Source organism: Sesamum indicum, linkage group LG2 (genome assembly GCF_026168435.1).
Source record: "Sesamum indicum cultivar Baizhima isolate 11 linkage group LG2, ASM2616843v1, whole genome shotgun sequence".
NCBI classification, from domain to species: Eukaryota; Viridiplantae; Streptophyta; class Magnoliopsida; order Lamiales; family Pedaliaceae; genus Sesamum; species Sesamum indicum.
This window is the reverse complement of record NC_142658.1, coordinates 2,454,015-2,471,240: the sequence shown is the minus strand read 5'-3', so window position 1 is coordinate 2,471,240 and position 17,226 is coordinate 2,454,015. Positions and strand designations below refer to the sequence as shown.

The 17,226-nt window shown below is 29.9% G+C and overlaps 2 protein-coding genes across 4 annotated transcripts; both read left to right on the top strand.

Annotated features, from left to right (window-relative positions):
- Positions 1-484: 484 nt before the first annotated feature.
- Positions 485-934, top strand: LOC105177259 (uncharacterized). Its single transcript, XM_011100339.3, has one exon. The coding sequence runs from the start codon at positions 568-570 to the stop codon at positions 832-834; it is 267 nt and encodes an 88-aa protein (XP_011098641.2). The 5' UTR covers positions 485-567; the 3' UTR covers positions 835-934.
- Positions 935-3,494: 2,560 nt separating this feature from the next.
- LOC105177250 (uncharacterized) lies at positions 3,495-16,679 on the top strand. 3 transcript variants are annotated; one of them, XM_088877677.1, is made up of 15 exons: positions 3,495-3,752; positions 4,328-4,449; positions 7,032-7,091; positions 7,912-8,031; positions 8,860-8,979; positions 10,384-10,495; positions 11,341-11,511; positions 12,081-12,239; positions 12,716-12,822; positions 13,683-13,773; positions 14,088-14,229; positions 14,535-14,694; positions 14,781-14,897; positions 15,540-15,663; positions 16,190-16,679. In XM_088877677.1, the coding sequence occupies exons 1-15, from the start codon at positions 3,531-3,533 to the stop codon at positions 16,454-16,456; spliced, it is 2,094 nt and encodes a 697-aa protein (XP_088733803.1). In that variant the 5' UTR covers positions 3,495-3,530; the 3' UTR covers positions 16,457-16,679. The 3 variants fall into 3 exon arrangements, with proteins under 3 accessions (XP_088733803.1, XP_088733804.1, XP_011098629.2); XM_088877678.1 differs by having other exon boundaries at positions 7,019-7,091; positions 10,354-10,495; XM_011100327.3 differs by having other exon boundaries at positions 3,498-3,752; positions 10,354-10,495.
- Positions 16,680-17,226: the final 547 nt, after the last annotated feature.

The window sequence follows — 17,226 nt, the reverse complement described above, 5'->3', positions numbered from 1 at the left end:
TGTAATATGTAAAAAATCCAACAAACTAAAATTCTAAATAAAAAAAAAAAATCAATTTTCATCACCTTTAAATAGTATAGATAATAAGAAATTGGGAAAAGTATTATTTTAGTCCGTTAAATATGTCTAATTTTAATTTTAGTCCGATAATTATGTCTATTAGTAACTTACGAAATTACTTACTTTAAGTCCTCTAGCAGATTTTCAGACAATTTTACCCCTATTAGTGCATATGGACTAAAACTGCCTTTCAAAGTTGCATAGAGGTAAAATTGTCCAAAAATCTATTAGAGGACTAAAAGTAAATAATTTTGTAAATTATTGAATTTAAATAAAAATGGATATAATTATTGAATTAAAATTAAAATTAAATATATTTAGCGTATTAAAATAATACTTTTCTAATTTGTTGTATAGACGATGGGGAGACATGGGACATGTGTCTCAGCATAAGAACCAAGAATTGACACGTTACCCACATACTTGGCAGCCTTAACCCACCTAACTTCTCACAATTTACACCACCTCATGTGAACATACTCAACTCGTTCTGGATGATCGATCGGCATGGAAGAGTCCTCCCCACCGCTACCGACAGCCAACAAGGGGAAGCAAGAATCGGCATCGGCTGCCCACTACGCGAAGAAACGATGTCTGTTGTTGGCAGCGTCCTTGGGAGAAGGAGTTGGGTATCTCAAAGCCAGTGTGGTGGGTCTGAGCAAGAAACTCACCGCCAAGACTGAGAAGGAGGCCACCGACGCCGATCTTCAGACCGCAAAGATGCAGGTTCAGGCAGCTGACCACGCTGAAGATGTCAAGAAGCGCCTTCATTAGATGGTGTCTGTTGTTATGTCGTAAGGGCGTGTTTGGGCGACTTCTACAAAAGCGTATTTGTACTGTTAAGGTGTATGAATGATAATTTTTATTTTTGAAACTGTCAATGAAAAATATTTTTTTAGAATAAATTTAAATTTATTTCTGATTATTTTATCTTTATTGTAATAATTTTGATTTATTTTTATCAGATTTATTTTTTAAAATTACATACTTAGAGTTAATATTGATTTTTTAAGTAATTTAAAAATAATTAAATTTACAGTTTTGTATATTAAAATATTATAAATTTTTTCTATTTCTTGTATTATTAAACAAATTATTGATTAATAAATAATATTATGTTTTTGGTAATTATGAAGGTTTGATTATTGTGTAGGATTGGTAATGATATTGTTTATGTGGGATCATTATTATATTACATATTTTACTTTTTGTTATTAATATTTTAAAAAATAAATATGAAAATATACTAATTTATATAGTATTTATCATTTATTATAAAAAAATAAATTATTGTTGATAAATAATAAGCAAAAATAATATGTTTTTAATAAATGAGGATAAAATAATTTTTTTAATTAATTACATAAGTCTTAGAAGTGGTTTTTTCCTCAAATCCTATTCAATTAAATTTTTCTTACTTTTTTATTTTTATTTTTAATAAATATTACCTACTTTTGATTCTAATATAATTTTGAATTCTTTCTACAAAAAAATCGCTCCCTTTGGATCAGATTCTCGTAATATATATACTTTTACGAGCCCATACATATACGCATTCATTAACATTTCCATGAATTCTGATATGAGGTCTGAAATTTGAGATTAGTTTTAAGGGTTTAATTTTTTTTATAAAAAATAGCAATTCGGTAAATTGTTTGATTTTCAAAATATAGGGTTAAATTATTGTATTTTAAATAATATAAGAGGTGAATTGTAATTTTTTTTTATTGGAGGAATTTGTTACTTTACAATATAGTCTAATTATTTTTTCTTCATGCTTATGATTAAACTCGACATACTTTAGAAAATATAATTAAACTTTCATAAATTTATAGTCTTATTTTTGGAGTATTCTAAGTCTTCAATTCTACCAACTTTCTCTTACCACACTACTCGGGAATACGAAAGACTTGGAATACCCGAAAGCAAGGCGGTCAAAGAAATGTATATATGAATCTATGGTGGCTTAATTTTATTTTTGGAAGTATGTTGGGCCTTATCATGAATATAGAAAAAAAGATAGTTGGACTGGACTATATGCTTTTTTTAAAAGGACAAAATGGTTATTAATTAAGTATAAAAATAAAAAATATTAATATTTTAAACTAAAATAAAATTTTAATATATTTAAAAAAAATGAATTTACGGCAATATACGGTGACCAAATCTAACAAATATTTTATTTCAAGATTAAAGGAAATTATGTCAAGGGTTATCGAATTGAAGTAATTTATGCAGTATCTTTTGGTGCGGGACCCACTGAAAGGCTAAATTCGTGTCTCGTTTTGCATTTAGCAGCCCAGAGGGACAAAAGTCTTTGTATCTTTCCTTGCGTATATAAAATACCTGGGAGCAAATTATGTACAAAAACAAAATTTTGATATAATATTTTGATTTGTGTTTTGGACATAGAGAGAGAATAGAGATAAATAAGCGTGTGTTGAAAATAGATGGTATGTTTGAATTTGTGTTTAGAGGTAATTTAAAGTATTTTAAAATAAGTGGTGTAGGTTTGATGTTGGGAGTTGGGAGTTGGGAGACAAAAATCATTATTCATTGTCAATCATATCTTTTTTATATATAAATATTGTACATTTAATGTTGTATTTTTTTAGACAAAAATCACTGTTTATTGTCAAATCATGTCTCTTTTATATTATATATAAGTGTATATATATTATATATAGAAAGTTGAAATAAAAAAAACACAGATAAAATGTAAAAACATAAAAACAAACATTAGGTATGTTTTATCTTATTTCAAAAAATACGAAAACATGAACCAAACATAATGTGAGTATTTGGGATGGAAATATGTCTCAAAATTTTGGACAACTTTGAATCGAGTATACGTCTCAAAAGGCGTTGCCAAGCAGCTTTGTTTGGTAAGCAAAAATCATTCGAAAATGTGAGACAAAACCTACTGCAGATTTGATACAACTATTATCCGTCCATCCGACAACATTTAAGACAGGCATATATGTACCAAAAACCAGTTTCAGAAACCATTTTTTTAGTGTATATACCAAAAATACCACTTAGAAAATTAATTTAAAACTTTAATGAATCTAAAAGTGAATTTCGGGAATTCGATGAATTTTTTAAAATCTTATTACAAGATACTTCAAATCCTATGCCTTTAATTGATATATTTTATCAATTTAAGATATTGTCAAAATTAAATTTCAGATATTAACAACACTATTTTCATAAATACTATTAAAAGTAACATGATACATAGATTTCTTAGTGGCGTAATGTAATTTGTGATATTGTAAATGAGAAAAAAACACGCAAATCCCACTCCCATTTGACTATTTTCGATTCTTGAGGATCAGTACAAGAATTATTTTGTCCCCACGACATTAAATTCCCGTGACAGTTTTTTGCCCTTTGCTTTACGTACGTGGCGATTCCTGCTCTTTTCTTGAAGAAAATGTATAGTCCCGGCGTGAAGACTCTCTGCGCGCATGCACGCAACACAAGAAAGCACGGGAGCAGTATATTTTAAGGCCTCCTTCTGTGTTTGCTTCAAGCAACCAACCAACCTACTGATTAAACACACAACACACACACACATATATATATGTGTGTGTGTTTTTGTTGTGAGAATTTCAGATCGATATAACATGAGAAGTAGCAAAGGAATTATGGCGTCTGTTGCTGTGAAATTGGTTGTTGAAGATGAACAGGTATTGGATATTTTCGTCTTTTAATTTTCTAGCATAATATTTTGGTCCTACCTCTTTAATTTTCGTGATTTCAAATTTCTTTATTTCAGAGTTCTCATGTGGCCTTTTCAAATTGGGGGGATTGTTCCTATTGACTCATTTTTGCTAGTATTTTTATCTTTTAATTTATTGCTAGGGTGGCATTTTTGTCCTGTATTATTCTAATTTTTCGGATTTCAATCCTTTTTGGCCGGAATTCGCCGACGGAAGTGAACTCAACCCAATAAAAAAAAGAGGACTGAAATCACGAAATTTAAACAAATACAAAACCAGAGTGCTACCGTAGAATGTCAAATGATGAAAACACCGGATCAACATAAGTTACAGAACCAAAAATACATTTAACCCTTAATCCATTTGGTTGTTCGAATCATTAAATATTTTTTTTTCTTTTTTGGCAGAAAAATATTATTTATATATTTATTGAGTCAAGAAATTATTTTTTATGTAAATAAATATTTTTTTGCATATTTATATAAATATATATTTAATTATCTTATAAATTGCTTTGTAATGCATTGTTGGGAGATATACAGGTGGTTTTAGACAATGGGTTGCTACAACTTACTTTAACAAATCCAGGGGGCCTTATAGTTGGCATATGCTACAATGGTCTTGACAACTTGCTTGAGCTCAATAACCCAGAGTTAAATGGAGGGTACGCACCTCTTTATTACTTAATCATTTTCTTCTTAAGTATTGCTCAGATGTGCCAATGAGGCTCTGTTTGATAAGGTTGAGACCTCACGATCAACATATTGTGGAATCGAGTCTAAAATATACGGCTGTATATAGCAGTTTGTTGTTGGGTAAATATTGTATTGGTTCGTTACCATTTCATTTAGAATCACTTTAATCCCATGAGTTCATTTCATAACTTTGACGTCCCTAAACTATAATTTTTTTTTTACTATTTTTCGGCGAAAATATGGCCGAGTTTTGACTTTTTGGAGGTTAAAACTGTCAATTTGAGTTTGACTTCCTCACTTTAATTCCTTAATAAAATTGTCAAATTAATCATTTTTTAAACAGAAAAATGACTTTGAACTTTTGTGAATATAATAATAATAATGTATTGCTTAGTTTACTATAAACAATCACTCTCTCTTTTCTTTTTTGAATAGTTAAAAGAAATCAAAATTATGACTAATTTTATAGAATGTATATACTCTGAACTAATAAAAAAATCTAAGTCAATATTTTCGTTATCTTAAGAGTTAAACTTTAACAATATATATATATATATATATATATTAAATATTTATAATTTTAATTATAAAGTTGGTGTGATATACTTTTTAACTAAATCTTTTGGTGGATTACATATATAATAAATATTTAATTATAAAGTTGGTGTGATATACTTTTTAACTAAATCTTTTGGTGGATTACATATATATATATATATATATATAATTTAATTTTTTTTTTTTGTGAATTTGTCGTTCTATTTTATAGAAAGTATTCTATAAAAATATCTTAAAATAAAATCCATCAAATAATCTATTTAAAAGTATCTTTCACCAACTTTTTATTCAAAACAAAAGCTGTTAATATTTAATAATATTGTTAAGATTTAATTTCTTAGACTAATCTTTTAACTCCTAAGATTAAAAGTTATTTGACTTAAATTTTTTTATTATATTTTTAGATTAGATAAGTTTTGCTAAATTTAATCATAACTATTATTTTTTTTGTAACTTCTAAAAATGGAAAGGAGACAATTTTTTTTAGATTAAGCAATATGTTATTATTATTTTCGTAAGAGTCGAAACGTTTCATTATTCACACAGGATAATTATATCATATTGATCATACAAAAAAATAAACAAATTAATTTTCTGCCAAAAAATTTACTAATTCGACCCTTTTACAAACGTAAGGAATTAAAGTGGAAAAACCAAACTTAAATTGACCATTTTGCCTACAAAATGCCAAAATCCGGCTGCATTTTCGCGAAAATGATTTGAGGGACAAAATTGCGACATCAATTAAAGTTTAGGGATGCTAAAATTAATAAATGAACTTGAAGGATTAAAGTGGTTCTGAATAAAAACTTAAGGGACCAAATGTAGCATTTAGCCTTTGTTGTTCCTTTGTCTTTTTTAACATATTCATGAATTTGAATTATTGAAATATTTATTTGTGTTTAAATTTAAATATATTACATGATGTAATAAAACATATATTATTAAAAATAAATAAATAAATAATAAGTGCAGCTCATATGTTGAAATGGAGAAGCCCATTTTTCTATTTTCAGAGCTAGGTCAACAAATACTATAAAAGTATATTACATGGATACTTTCTTCAAATTAGATTTAATTATAGGGTAAATTTAGGGGCTCTTCTGAAATTTGACGTAATTATAAATACTTTCTCGTTATTTGAAAAATTATAAATACTTTCTTAAAATTATATAAGTACCCTAACAAATACACCATTACTACAGCTCATCATAGGAGGGTATTTGTTAAGATATTTCTAATTCCATGAAGGTAGTTGTAATTTTTCAAACAACGTGGACGTATTTGTAATTAAGACAAACTTCAGGGGAGCCTCTTGTAATTTACTCTTTAATTATTCTAATATTTTTTGCTTTTTGCAAAATTACAAATTCACATTTTGAGGGGATATCGATGTAATTTTTCTGAAGGACTGTTGCATAAGTTCTATCCTCGATGAGGTACTAATATAAATTATAATTACAACTTCAATGAATGTACATATCAATTTTCAAAATATAGAAAATATTTATATAATTAGACCTAATTTTAAAAAATATCGATCTAATTTGACCCATATTATATAATGATGACATAATACACCTTTCCATGCAACAACAAAAATATGTAATTTCTCTTATCAAATTTATGACATTCATTTTAATTTCAAAAATTTTGATCAACTTTTTTTTTTTCTCTTCAAATAGGAAACTTCACTAACTCTACACCACAAATATATGAGACAATATACAATATAATGGAAAAATACAAGTAATTTATGTGATATTGCAAATTACTCCTCTATTTAAAAAATAGCAATTTACCCCCTTGTATTTTTTAAAATACAGCACTTTGTCTCCTGTATTTTTAAAATTAAGCAATTTACCTCTTTAAATAGAAAGATAAATTACTTTATTTTAAAAAAATAAAAAAAAAATAAAATTATTATTTTTTTTAGAGAGGAGTATTTATTAACTTTTATAAAGCGTAACTTCGACTCAGAAAAATATTGCAGGTTTTGGGACCTTAATTGGAGCGAAGCTGGGAGTACAGGCACGCGAGGAAAATTTGACACGTAAGTGTCCACTATACTCCTATTAGGATAGCGCTTAAAGATTTGGGTTCAAAATTTTCTACGAAAAATTATGAATTTAAATTTGAGTGAGTGTGTTGGGTGCGTGCATATATAGATAAATAAAATAAATAAATAAAAAGTGTCCACTACGTACACTCGTACTTGACTTTTTTCAAAAAATTCAATTTGGAGAATGTTTGGGTGAGCTTTTAAGCTTTTTAATATATTTTATGGAGAAAGTTTTAATTTTAGTACTGTAAATATAAGGAAAGGCAATTTTAATCCTATAGGAATCCATTTTTGACAATTTTGTCTTGTAATTTTAAAAATTCTGCACATTAAGGATTCAAAATGACTGAAAAAAGTTCACATAATCATATTAATTGGATATACTTTTATGATCAATTTTGCATATTTTCGAACATTTTTCTCGCCAATACACATAATTTTTAAAATTAGAGGACAAAACTACCGAAATAAGTTGGTGCGGCAAAACTATAATTTTCTTTATTTTTAAAACAAACTTTTGAAACGAAGAGCCTATAAGATCTCAAATAACATATTATGAGCTTATGCGTTAGCACTTTTTAGAAAAAGTAAAGAGCTTCTGATTTATTTTCAAAAATTTTAACGAACTCCATTAATTTTATTGCAAAATGTTATCGACATTTTATAGACATTACCATTTTATTTTATTTAATAAAAAATCAAAAACTTATTAGAAAATAAGATTGAAATCTTATAAATTCTAAAAATATTTTTAAAAATCTACGAGTTTAGATAATCTTTTAAATAAGTTTAGTGAAATGGGGTCCTGCAGGATTGAAGGAAGTGAATTCCAAGTTATAGTAGAAAATGAAGAACAAATCGAAGTATCATTCAAAAGAAGGTGGGAGCCATCAATGCAAGGACAGCATTCCCCACTCTCCATAGACAAAAGGTCAAGATATTCTTCTCTTGGCTTATTTGAACTTTTAGTCCAATAATTATAATATTTGGTGTTTTAATCTTATAATTTGTTAAAATTAGAAAATGGTCCTTTGTATTTTTTAGGGTTAATTACACTTAAATCCCTTTAAAAATATAAAATTACATTTTTTTCCAAAGAAGTATTGAATTACACTTACGCCCCCTTTAAAAATTTACTATTTGCACCTGACTTTCTTTTGTAATGATTTGGACAAAAGTACTGACGTTAGGAAAAGAAAATATTGTATAAATTTTTAATATATCCCTTATTTAATATTTTCATATAATAATTTTGTTTTTATGAAGAAAAAATATAATGATATTAACCTTATTCCATATATATATATATATTATATTTATCCCTTTATAAGTACAAAAATATACATGGAGATATTCAATGAGCCCAAAATTAATATTTTTACTTATGTCATCATTTTTTGTCCAATCCTAACGAAAATGGGTCAGGTGTAAATCAAGTATTTTTTGAAGGGGTGGTGTAAGTGTAATTTCAAAATTTTTTTAGAAAAAGTGTAATTTAGCTTTTTCAGAGGGAGTCCAGATATAATTAGTCCTACTTTTTAATTTTGCAATCTTAAGAAAAAATTGGCTGATATTTTCAAAGTTAGCTGGAATTTTGATGTCACTTTTCGGCCAACTTTAAAAATTTTGACAAAATTTGTCCTAAAATGTGAAGGACTAATTTACAATTGCAACAAGTTAAAAGCCAAAATTTGAAAGATGAATGCACGTTTATGTAAATACATATTGTAATATTGTAATGATGAATGTGATGATTTAGGTTCATCATGCTTCGCGGTTCCTCGGGCTTCTATTCTTATGGTATTTACCAACACGAAGAAGACATGCCTGCATTCAATCTCAATGAAACTAGAATCGCCTTCATGCTCAGGAAACAAAAGTAAGCTTATCATATATTTTCTTTAGTTAACATCAAAGGAAAACATGCAAGCCAGCCCATAATGTGATATTTTAAATGAGTAAATTATCTTCTGTGAAAAAATAAATAGTCGTTTACCTTCTTATATTTTTTAAAATACAACGATTTATCTCCTTAGATAGGGAGGTAAATTGCTTCATTTTAAAATGTACAGGGGGGTAATTGCTATATTTTTTTAATAAGAGGATAATTTGTTCATTTTCAATATCATAGGAGGAATAAATTGCTATTCACCGTAACATAAAATATAGGGTATATTACATCCATACATCTTGATTTTAGATCTAATTACGTAACTATTTTTACTTTTTATAAAATTAAAAATGCATTCGTTGAAATTGTATTTGAATTACAAGTACATCCCCTATGTAGGGGTCGAATTCTACAAGTGCATCTTCTAAGGTAAATGGACACGCCTTCAAGAAGTGTACTTGTAAGTTAATCTCTTTGAGATTTTGGTCTCATTATCTTTTAACTCGCCAAATTGCATCCCAAAATTCAAGAACCTGCAATTTTAATTCCAAACCTTAATTCTGTTGAATGTTTGACGGGAACATCAAGTACAAGGTTCGAGCCCGGTTAGTCTTGAGGGGCGATGCTGATGTTTTTTAAAACAATTTAATAGAATTAATGCTTGGGATTAAAGTATTATTTTTTGGAGTTATGGGATGCAATGTGGCGAATTGACAAATAATAAGACCAAATTCGCAATGGAGCTAGCTTGTGGGACGTAAAATAGATTTTTTTTTTTAATTTTTCAAAAAATAAAAGATGTTTGTGTAATTAAATCTAACCTAAAAAATATCGATTTAACGTACCTCCTTGCTTGGTATTTTATATACAAATCTCCACAAATTTTTATGAAGAAAATAATAACAAATTAACATAGAGTTAGCTCAATAAACTCGGAGTAGATGTCTTTTCGTACATAAGGCAAGATTTATCCTATGTAAATCAAGAAAATAAGAAGATGGGCTTCAAGTTATTATACTTTCAAAAGCAAGAACAGCCGTCGATGAGGCCTATCTCAATTGATAAAATTGAGGCCCCATAATTTTAAAATTATGTGTTTGAATCCTATCAACATATGAGATGTGATTATACTTTCGTTGATTAGATATAGTTATATATATCTTATATTGATAATCAGTATATATAATTGTCGATTATTGATAAATATAAATATTTAATATTAATAATTACAATTTATTTATTTAATAATAATAATTATTCGCTTTCATTTAAAAAACAAATCCACAGTTGAACTTGTGGACATACATAACTTGAGGTGAAAATGGTAAGGTAGAGAATGCTAATAATTTGAAATGACAATAGGTTTAAGTACATGGCCATAACAAATGATAGGCAAAGACGAGTGGCTCTCCCTGAAGACCGGGAGCCCCCAAGAGGCAAAGAGCTGGCTTATCCAGAAGCAGTTCTCCTTGTTGATCCAGTGGAGCCAGAATTTAAAGGAGAAGTAATTGCAAAACTACGTACCCAATCATATTTTATAGGGAGAATTACACTTTTAGTCATCCAACTATACTATTAATTTGCTTTTGGTCCTCAAACAATTAAGAATCGACAGTTTTGATCCTCGAACTATGAATTTCTTTTTCATGAAATTAGTCATTTCCATTTTATGAAATTAGTCATTTCCATCATCTTGCCATCAGATATAATGAAAGATCTCATGTGCTCAGCACGTGAGGCTGCATGAGGAGGACTATCGTTTCCAGCCTGGAACGTGGACCTTTTCAAGGTTTAGGATGAAACCGCTCGGTTTTGCTTACTTTCAGACATTGATGTAAGAACGAAGAACCTTGATATATATAAAAAAAACAAAAAACCCTAAAAGAAAACCTGATAATACGTAGAATATTACTTCCTAAAACTTTTGAATTTATTTGAGAATATGTAGAGTATTACTTTTAAAAGAAGAGTTTGAACTTATTTTTTAAGGTTTTTCTGTACTAATGTTTTTCAGTCTTGTCTCTGCAACGTCTGAAATGAGTGTTTTCTTCCTAAATCTTGAAAAGGGTAACGTTTCAGGTGAAATGGTAGTTTTTTTCCCTCCTAAGCAGCCTCACATGCTCGGCATGAAATTTTCTAGTATATTTGACTGTAAGAGATCGTAAAAAACCGATTTCGTAAAAAATTACATTATTTGAGGATCAAATTGCAATTATTAATTATTTGAGAAGTAAAAACAAACTAATGTCATAGTTTAAGAACTAAAATTGTAGTTCTCCCCCTTTTATATAATGTTACTCAAAATGCTAATACTTTGTCGCATATTTTGTGTGTGTTTGTATTGAGAAGGTTGATGACAAATACCAGTATTCTTGTGAAAACAAAGACAACAAAGTCCACGGGTTTATATGCTTTGAACCGCCGGTCGGATTTTGGCAAATCACTCCAAGCAATGAGTTCAGGACCGGAGGGCCTTTCAAGCAGGACCTAACTTCTCATGTGAACCCTACCACACTGGCTGTGTGTTCCTGTTAACCACCCTTTGAATTCATTACATTCATATATAGTTTTATTGGCTTAAATGCATTTTCGTCCCGTAAATTAAGTCATTCGATATTTTTCTCTTTTAACTTTTTAGAGTAGTATTTTAGTTTTATATTTTTTTTTTAAATTTTTGAATTTCAATATTATTTTTGGCTGGAGTTTTCCGGCGTTCACACTTCTCGCCGGAAAATACATGCATATCTCAGACGACCTTTTAAAATTGGGATCCTATTGGCCCATCTTTATAATTGCCAGCATTTCCGTCCTTTTAACTTTTCAGGTAGCATTTCGGTCTTGCATCTTTTTAAGTTTCGGTCAATTTTCCATCGGAGTTCACCCTTCTCCCCAGTAGTAATATGTGAACCCCGGCGAGAGAAAGTACTGACATCGCAAAAGTTAAGAAGATACAGAATCAAAATAATACTCTAGAAAGCTAAAGAATGAAAACGTCAAATAATTTAAGTTACGGGATTAAAAATGTATTTAAAGTAACTTTATGTATTCCCTTTAAACTATGCATATGATGTGTGAAAATTTGTTGTCAGATGTTTGTAAGTACTCATTATGGTGGAGAGGATCTGGTCATAAAATTTGGGGAAGGCGAGAAATGGAAAAAGGTCTTTGGTCCAGTCTTCATATACCTCAATTCATGTACTGAAGACAAGAATGACACAGTTTCATTGTGGTACGATGCTAAAGAGCAGGTCTGGACCAGCTTTTGTTTATCTTTATCATTTAATTTATGAATTTTGTTTGATTAGAAAAATACAAACAACCCCCTTATAATATTTTAAATTACACCTCTTATAAAAAAAAATCAGCAATTTACTTTTTTGTATTTTTAAAAATGCAGCAATTTACGTCCCTATAATTTTTCAAAATGAAACAATTTACGATTTATGATATTGTAAATTACACCTCTTATAAAAAAAATCAGCGATTTAATTTTTTGTATTTTTAAAAATACAGCAATTTACCTCCCTATACTTTTTGAAAATGAAACAATTTATCGTAAATTGTTTCATTTTGAAAAAATATAGGGACATATTTTGCTATTATTTTCTTTTATATAAGAGGGTAATTTGCTCATTTACAATATCACATGGAGGTAAATTGTATTTTTTTTATAAATATTTTGAATAAAGAAGAAATAGAAATGTAACCTAATGTATGGGTTCAGATGGAGAAAGAAGTTGGTGAGTGGCCATACAGCTTTCCAGCTTCAGAAGATTTTCCACATGCTGATGAAAGGGGTAGCATTAATGGAAGATTATTAGCTCAAGACTGGTAAGATGCTCTTGAGCATAGAGATGATTAGTTTACTTCAAAGTTTGAAGTTCATATGATTTAGGAAGATGGGATTTTGACTGCAATAATTTAATTTATGGTAAATTACGTCGACGCCCTTTAAAATTAAGTTTAATTATACAATTTTTTTTTATATAATTACAAATACGCCTTTGGAGAAAGGTGTTTGTGGAAATTTTTGCTATTGAATACAGGTATACTTGTAATTACAATTAAACTCTAAAGAAATGTACTTGCAATTTTGTAAAGGACGAGAAGTGTTTTTGTAGTAATTAGACCTAACCTTAAGGGTTAATGTGATAATTTACCCTTTAAGTTAAGCATTTTTCTTTTCTTTTTTTTTTTTTTTTTTTGTGGAGAATCAACTTTTCTTTTAGGATGGAAAATATGCAATTTTAGTCGTGTAATTTACAGGATGGCATTTTTGGTCCTGCATGAAGTAATTTTTGTAATTTAGTCCTGTAATTTCAAAATTTTTGGCAATTTTCATCGTTTTCTGCCAATTTGGCCGAAAATTGCATGTGACTTGCACATGACCCAATTAAATTGCAATTTAGTCCTATAACTTAGAGAGCGTTGGCATTTTTAAGTCCTATAACTTAGGGGAGTTGATATTTTTGGTCCTCCATGAATTTATTTGTAAGATTAAAATTGTCAAAACTATACAGTTACAGGACTAATTTACAAAAATCAATTCATAGAGGACTAAAACTATCACCTCAGGATTAAAATTACAATTTTTCCCGTTTAGCCTTGGACATAAAAAAATTGTATATCATTGAATTCCTATAGAAATGCAAATATGCAATACTGAACTTGGGTACTATGATGGTTGCTAGGTACATATCTGAGGGAAACATAGCAGCAAAGGGTGCTTATGTGGGATTGGCTCCACCAGGGAAGGATGGATCATTTCAAGTGGAGGGAAAGGTACTCTTCTTGCTGAGTTTTTATATGAGATAATTGCATTTACAGTACTTAACTTATAATTTATTTTTACAAATTACTTTTATCTTTCAGATATTTACACGTACATCTATTGAAAATATCAATTTTATTTACATAAACCATTTTTTCTTTTTGGAAAATTGCATCACTGCACAAACTACGAACCCCTACTTTTGCTTGTCGGGTTTCGTTTTTGTAACTCTGCAAAAGATAGAAGTGGTTTGTATAAACAAACTATAGATAAGAGGATATGAAGATACAAGCACTTAAAAGTTATTTCACGATTGAACTTTCAGGGTTATCAGTTCTGGACAAATGCAGATGAAGAAGGTTTTTTCTGCATCACCAATATCCGTCCCGGGGCATATAATATTTATGCATGGATCCCCGGTTTCATTGGAGATTTTCGATGTGATAAAGATATCGTCATTACAGCAGGTCTTAATGCATTCACTCTATTCAACGGAAAAAATACAAATAACTCCACATGTGATATCGCAAATAAGCAAATTACCCCCCTATAAAAATTAAAATAGCAAAACACCTCCCTGTACTATTTAAAATAAAGCAATTTACCTCCTTAAACAGGAAGGTAAATTGGTGTATGTTTTTTCTTCACAGTGGTGTAATTTGCTCATTTACAATATCAGACAGGGTAAATTGCATCAAAACCCCTTTATTCAAATAGTATAATTTGCAGCTTGTGAGTAAAACCTGATAACCAACTATAACTGGTAATCCAGGCAGTAAAATCGATGTGGGAGTTCTTGTGTACGTGCCTCCGAGAAATGGGCCTACACTGTGGGAAATAGGCATCCCGGATCGATCTGCAGCAGAGTTCTTTGTTCCTGATCCTAATCCAATGTATATCAACAAGCTTTACATAAATCTTCCCAAGGACAGGTTGGTGCTGATAATGTTTTGTCTGGTGTTAACATCCTAATTATGATCATCCATTGAACATGTTGATGTTATTTCGTTGTTGGCAGGTTTAGACAGTACGGTTTGTGGGAGAGATATGCTGATCTATACCCAGATGAGGACTTGGTATATACAGTTGGCATTAGTGACTATCAGAAAGACTGGTTTTATGCTCAAGTTACCAGGTGCGAGTGCGATCCTTCTATCAACATATATACATGGCATTATAGCATGGAAAATAGAATTTTTCGTCCCATAACTTAAAGAAAATTGATTATGGAATTATCACTTTTGGTCCCGTAACTTCTTTCCGTTAAATATTTTAACAAAAAGGCCACATGTTCCGTGCTTGGCGCTCATGGCCTTTACACTTTTTCATCCTATTGATTTATAAAATTCTCACTTTTGGTTCTGTAACTTCAGAAAAATTAGCACTTGTTTAAAGTTACGGACCAAAAGTGATATTTTCCGTTAAATACCTAACGAAAAGACTTCATAGGACCAAAAATGCTAATTTTTTTGAAGTTCCGAAATTAAAAGTGAGAATTCAATAACCAATGAAACGAAAAATGTAAAGGCCCTAAACTCCACATACGAAACATGGGGAGCTTTTTGTTAAAATATCGGAAGAAAATGAGTCATGGATCAAAAATAAGAATCCCGTAACTAATAGAGCAAAAATAAAAAAAATGAAAAAGAAAAACTCTGAGTTACAAGATAAAAAATGTTATTTCGGTGCGGCTTTGTTAAATCAGTATTACTTGAAAGATTATTGGTTGAAATTTAAAAAATTGTATGATTAACATATATGTTGTTTCCAATTACAGAAAAATAGGAGAAAATGCATATAAAGGAACGACATGGCAAATAAAGTTCAATGTTGATAGAGTGGGAGAGGGGAACCACACACTCCGAATTGCACTGGCATCTGCAACATTCTCTATACTAGAGGTAATTAATCATATCTCTTCAATGGTTTGGGACATCCAAGCTACATGTCACTCCCTTCATGAACAATGTTAGTCTTGTCAAGGAAAAATATCATTTTAATGACAAAAATCAGGATATTTTCACTTTTACTCTCATTGATTATGGGATTCTCATTTTTAATTCCATAGTTTTTAAAAAGTAGCACTTTTGATTTTAAAGTAGCTTATATTTAATAGAAAAAGCCAAGTGGCCGTTAAGCGTATGGGAACGAAAAGTGCTGGTTTTTAAAGTTATGAAACCAAAAATAAGAATCTCGTGATGAGTTCGACCAGATGTGTAAAAGGCCTTAACAACCACGTGCAAAACCCTGTAATATCTAACGAAAAGGTGTAATGGGACCAGAAGTGCTACTTTTTACAAGTTGCGGAACTAAAAATGAGAATTTCTTAACTAATTTGACCAAAAGAGGGGGGGGAACCTTAAATTATGGTACGAAAAAGTACTATATTCTCGTTTGGTAAACATAAACGTGAGTTATTGCATGCAGGTGAGGATCAACCGTGAAGAAGCAAATCCACCGGAGTTTTCAAGTGGATTAATTGGGAGTGACAACACAATTGCAAGGCATGGAGTTCATGGATTGTATTGGTTGTTCAATTTGGAGATATCAAGTGCCCAACTCATTCAAGGAAAGAATACCATATATCTCACACAAGCAAGGAGTGTCAGCGCTGTGCATGGAATCATGTACGATTACATTCGTTTGGAGGGTCCACCTCTCGACGAGTGTTCACCTTCTCAAATCAAAGGATGAGATGATCGAGTGCCGTACATATTTCAAAACAAAAATTGGCATACATCATGTAAAATTAAACAATATGTATGAATATATTATTAGGTCCAGTTGTTTGTGCTAAGAAAACTTAAGTGTTGAGAATTGGGCAGTTGTCCTATATTCCAAAATATATTTAACCTATCTAAAAATGATGAATGGAGTAGAGAACAATTTCAAGAAAAGCTTCATCTTCTTCCCCAAATTTTTGGAGCTCTTTCTAGTATCGAATAGGAAACATCAATCATAATTTATATCGCATGACATGTCTATTTAAAGGCTAACAACCTAATGAAGCACATAATGTTGGAAGAAGTTGAATAAAAAAAAATAGACAAAATATTGACTCTAACGATAAGGCTGGTTGCTTAAAAACAAATAAAGAAACACCCCCCTCCCCCTCCCCCCTCCCACCAATGAGATAGCGGTTACTTTGCCAACTTTTCACTATGTTTGGTTTCATTTTTGAAGATGGACAAAAACACATGTATAGTATTTAAATTTATTTTTTAAATATTTTGTTGTGTTTTTTTATGAAGATAGAAAGAGAAAAATAGAGATAAATAAGTATGTGTTTGTTGAAAAATTGGCCCATGACTAAATTCGGTAGGCCTAAGCCCACAACCCCAACCCACCACCTGAAAAGCCTGACCTGCCCACCGACCCAATCCACCCATTACCCGACTCAATTCCTATTTTTAGATGACTGAAATCCTTTGCATTCTTATTCTTTTTCATTGGCCGAATTTACA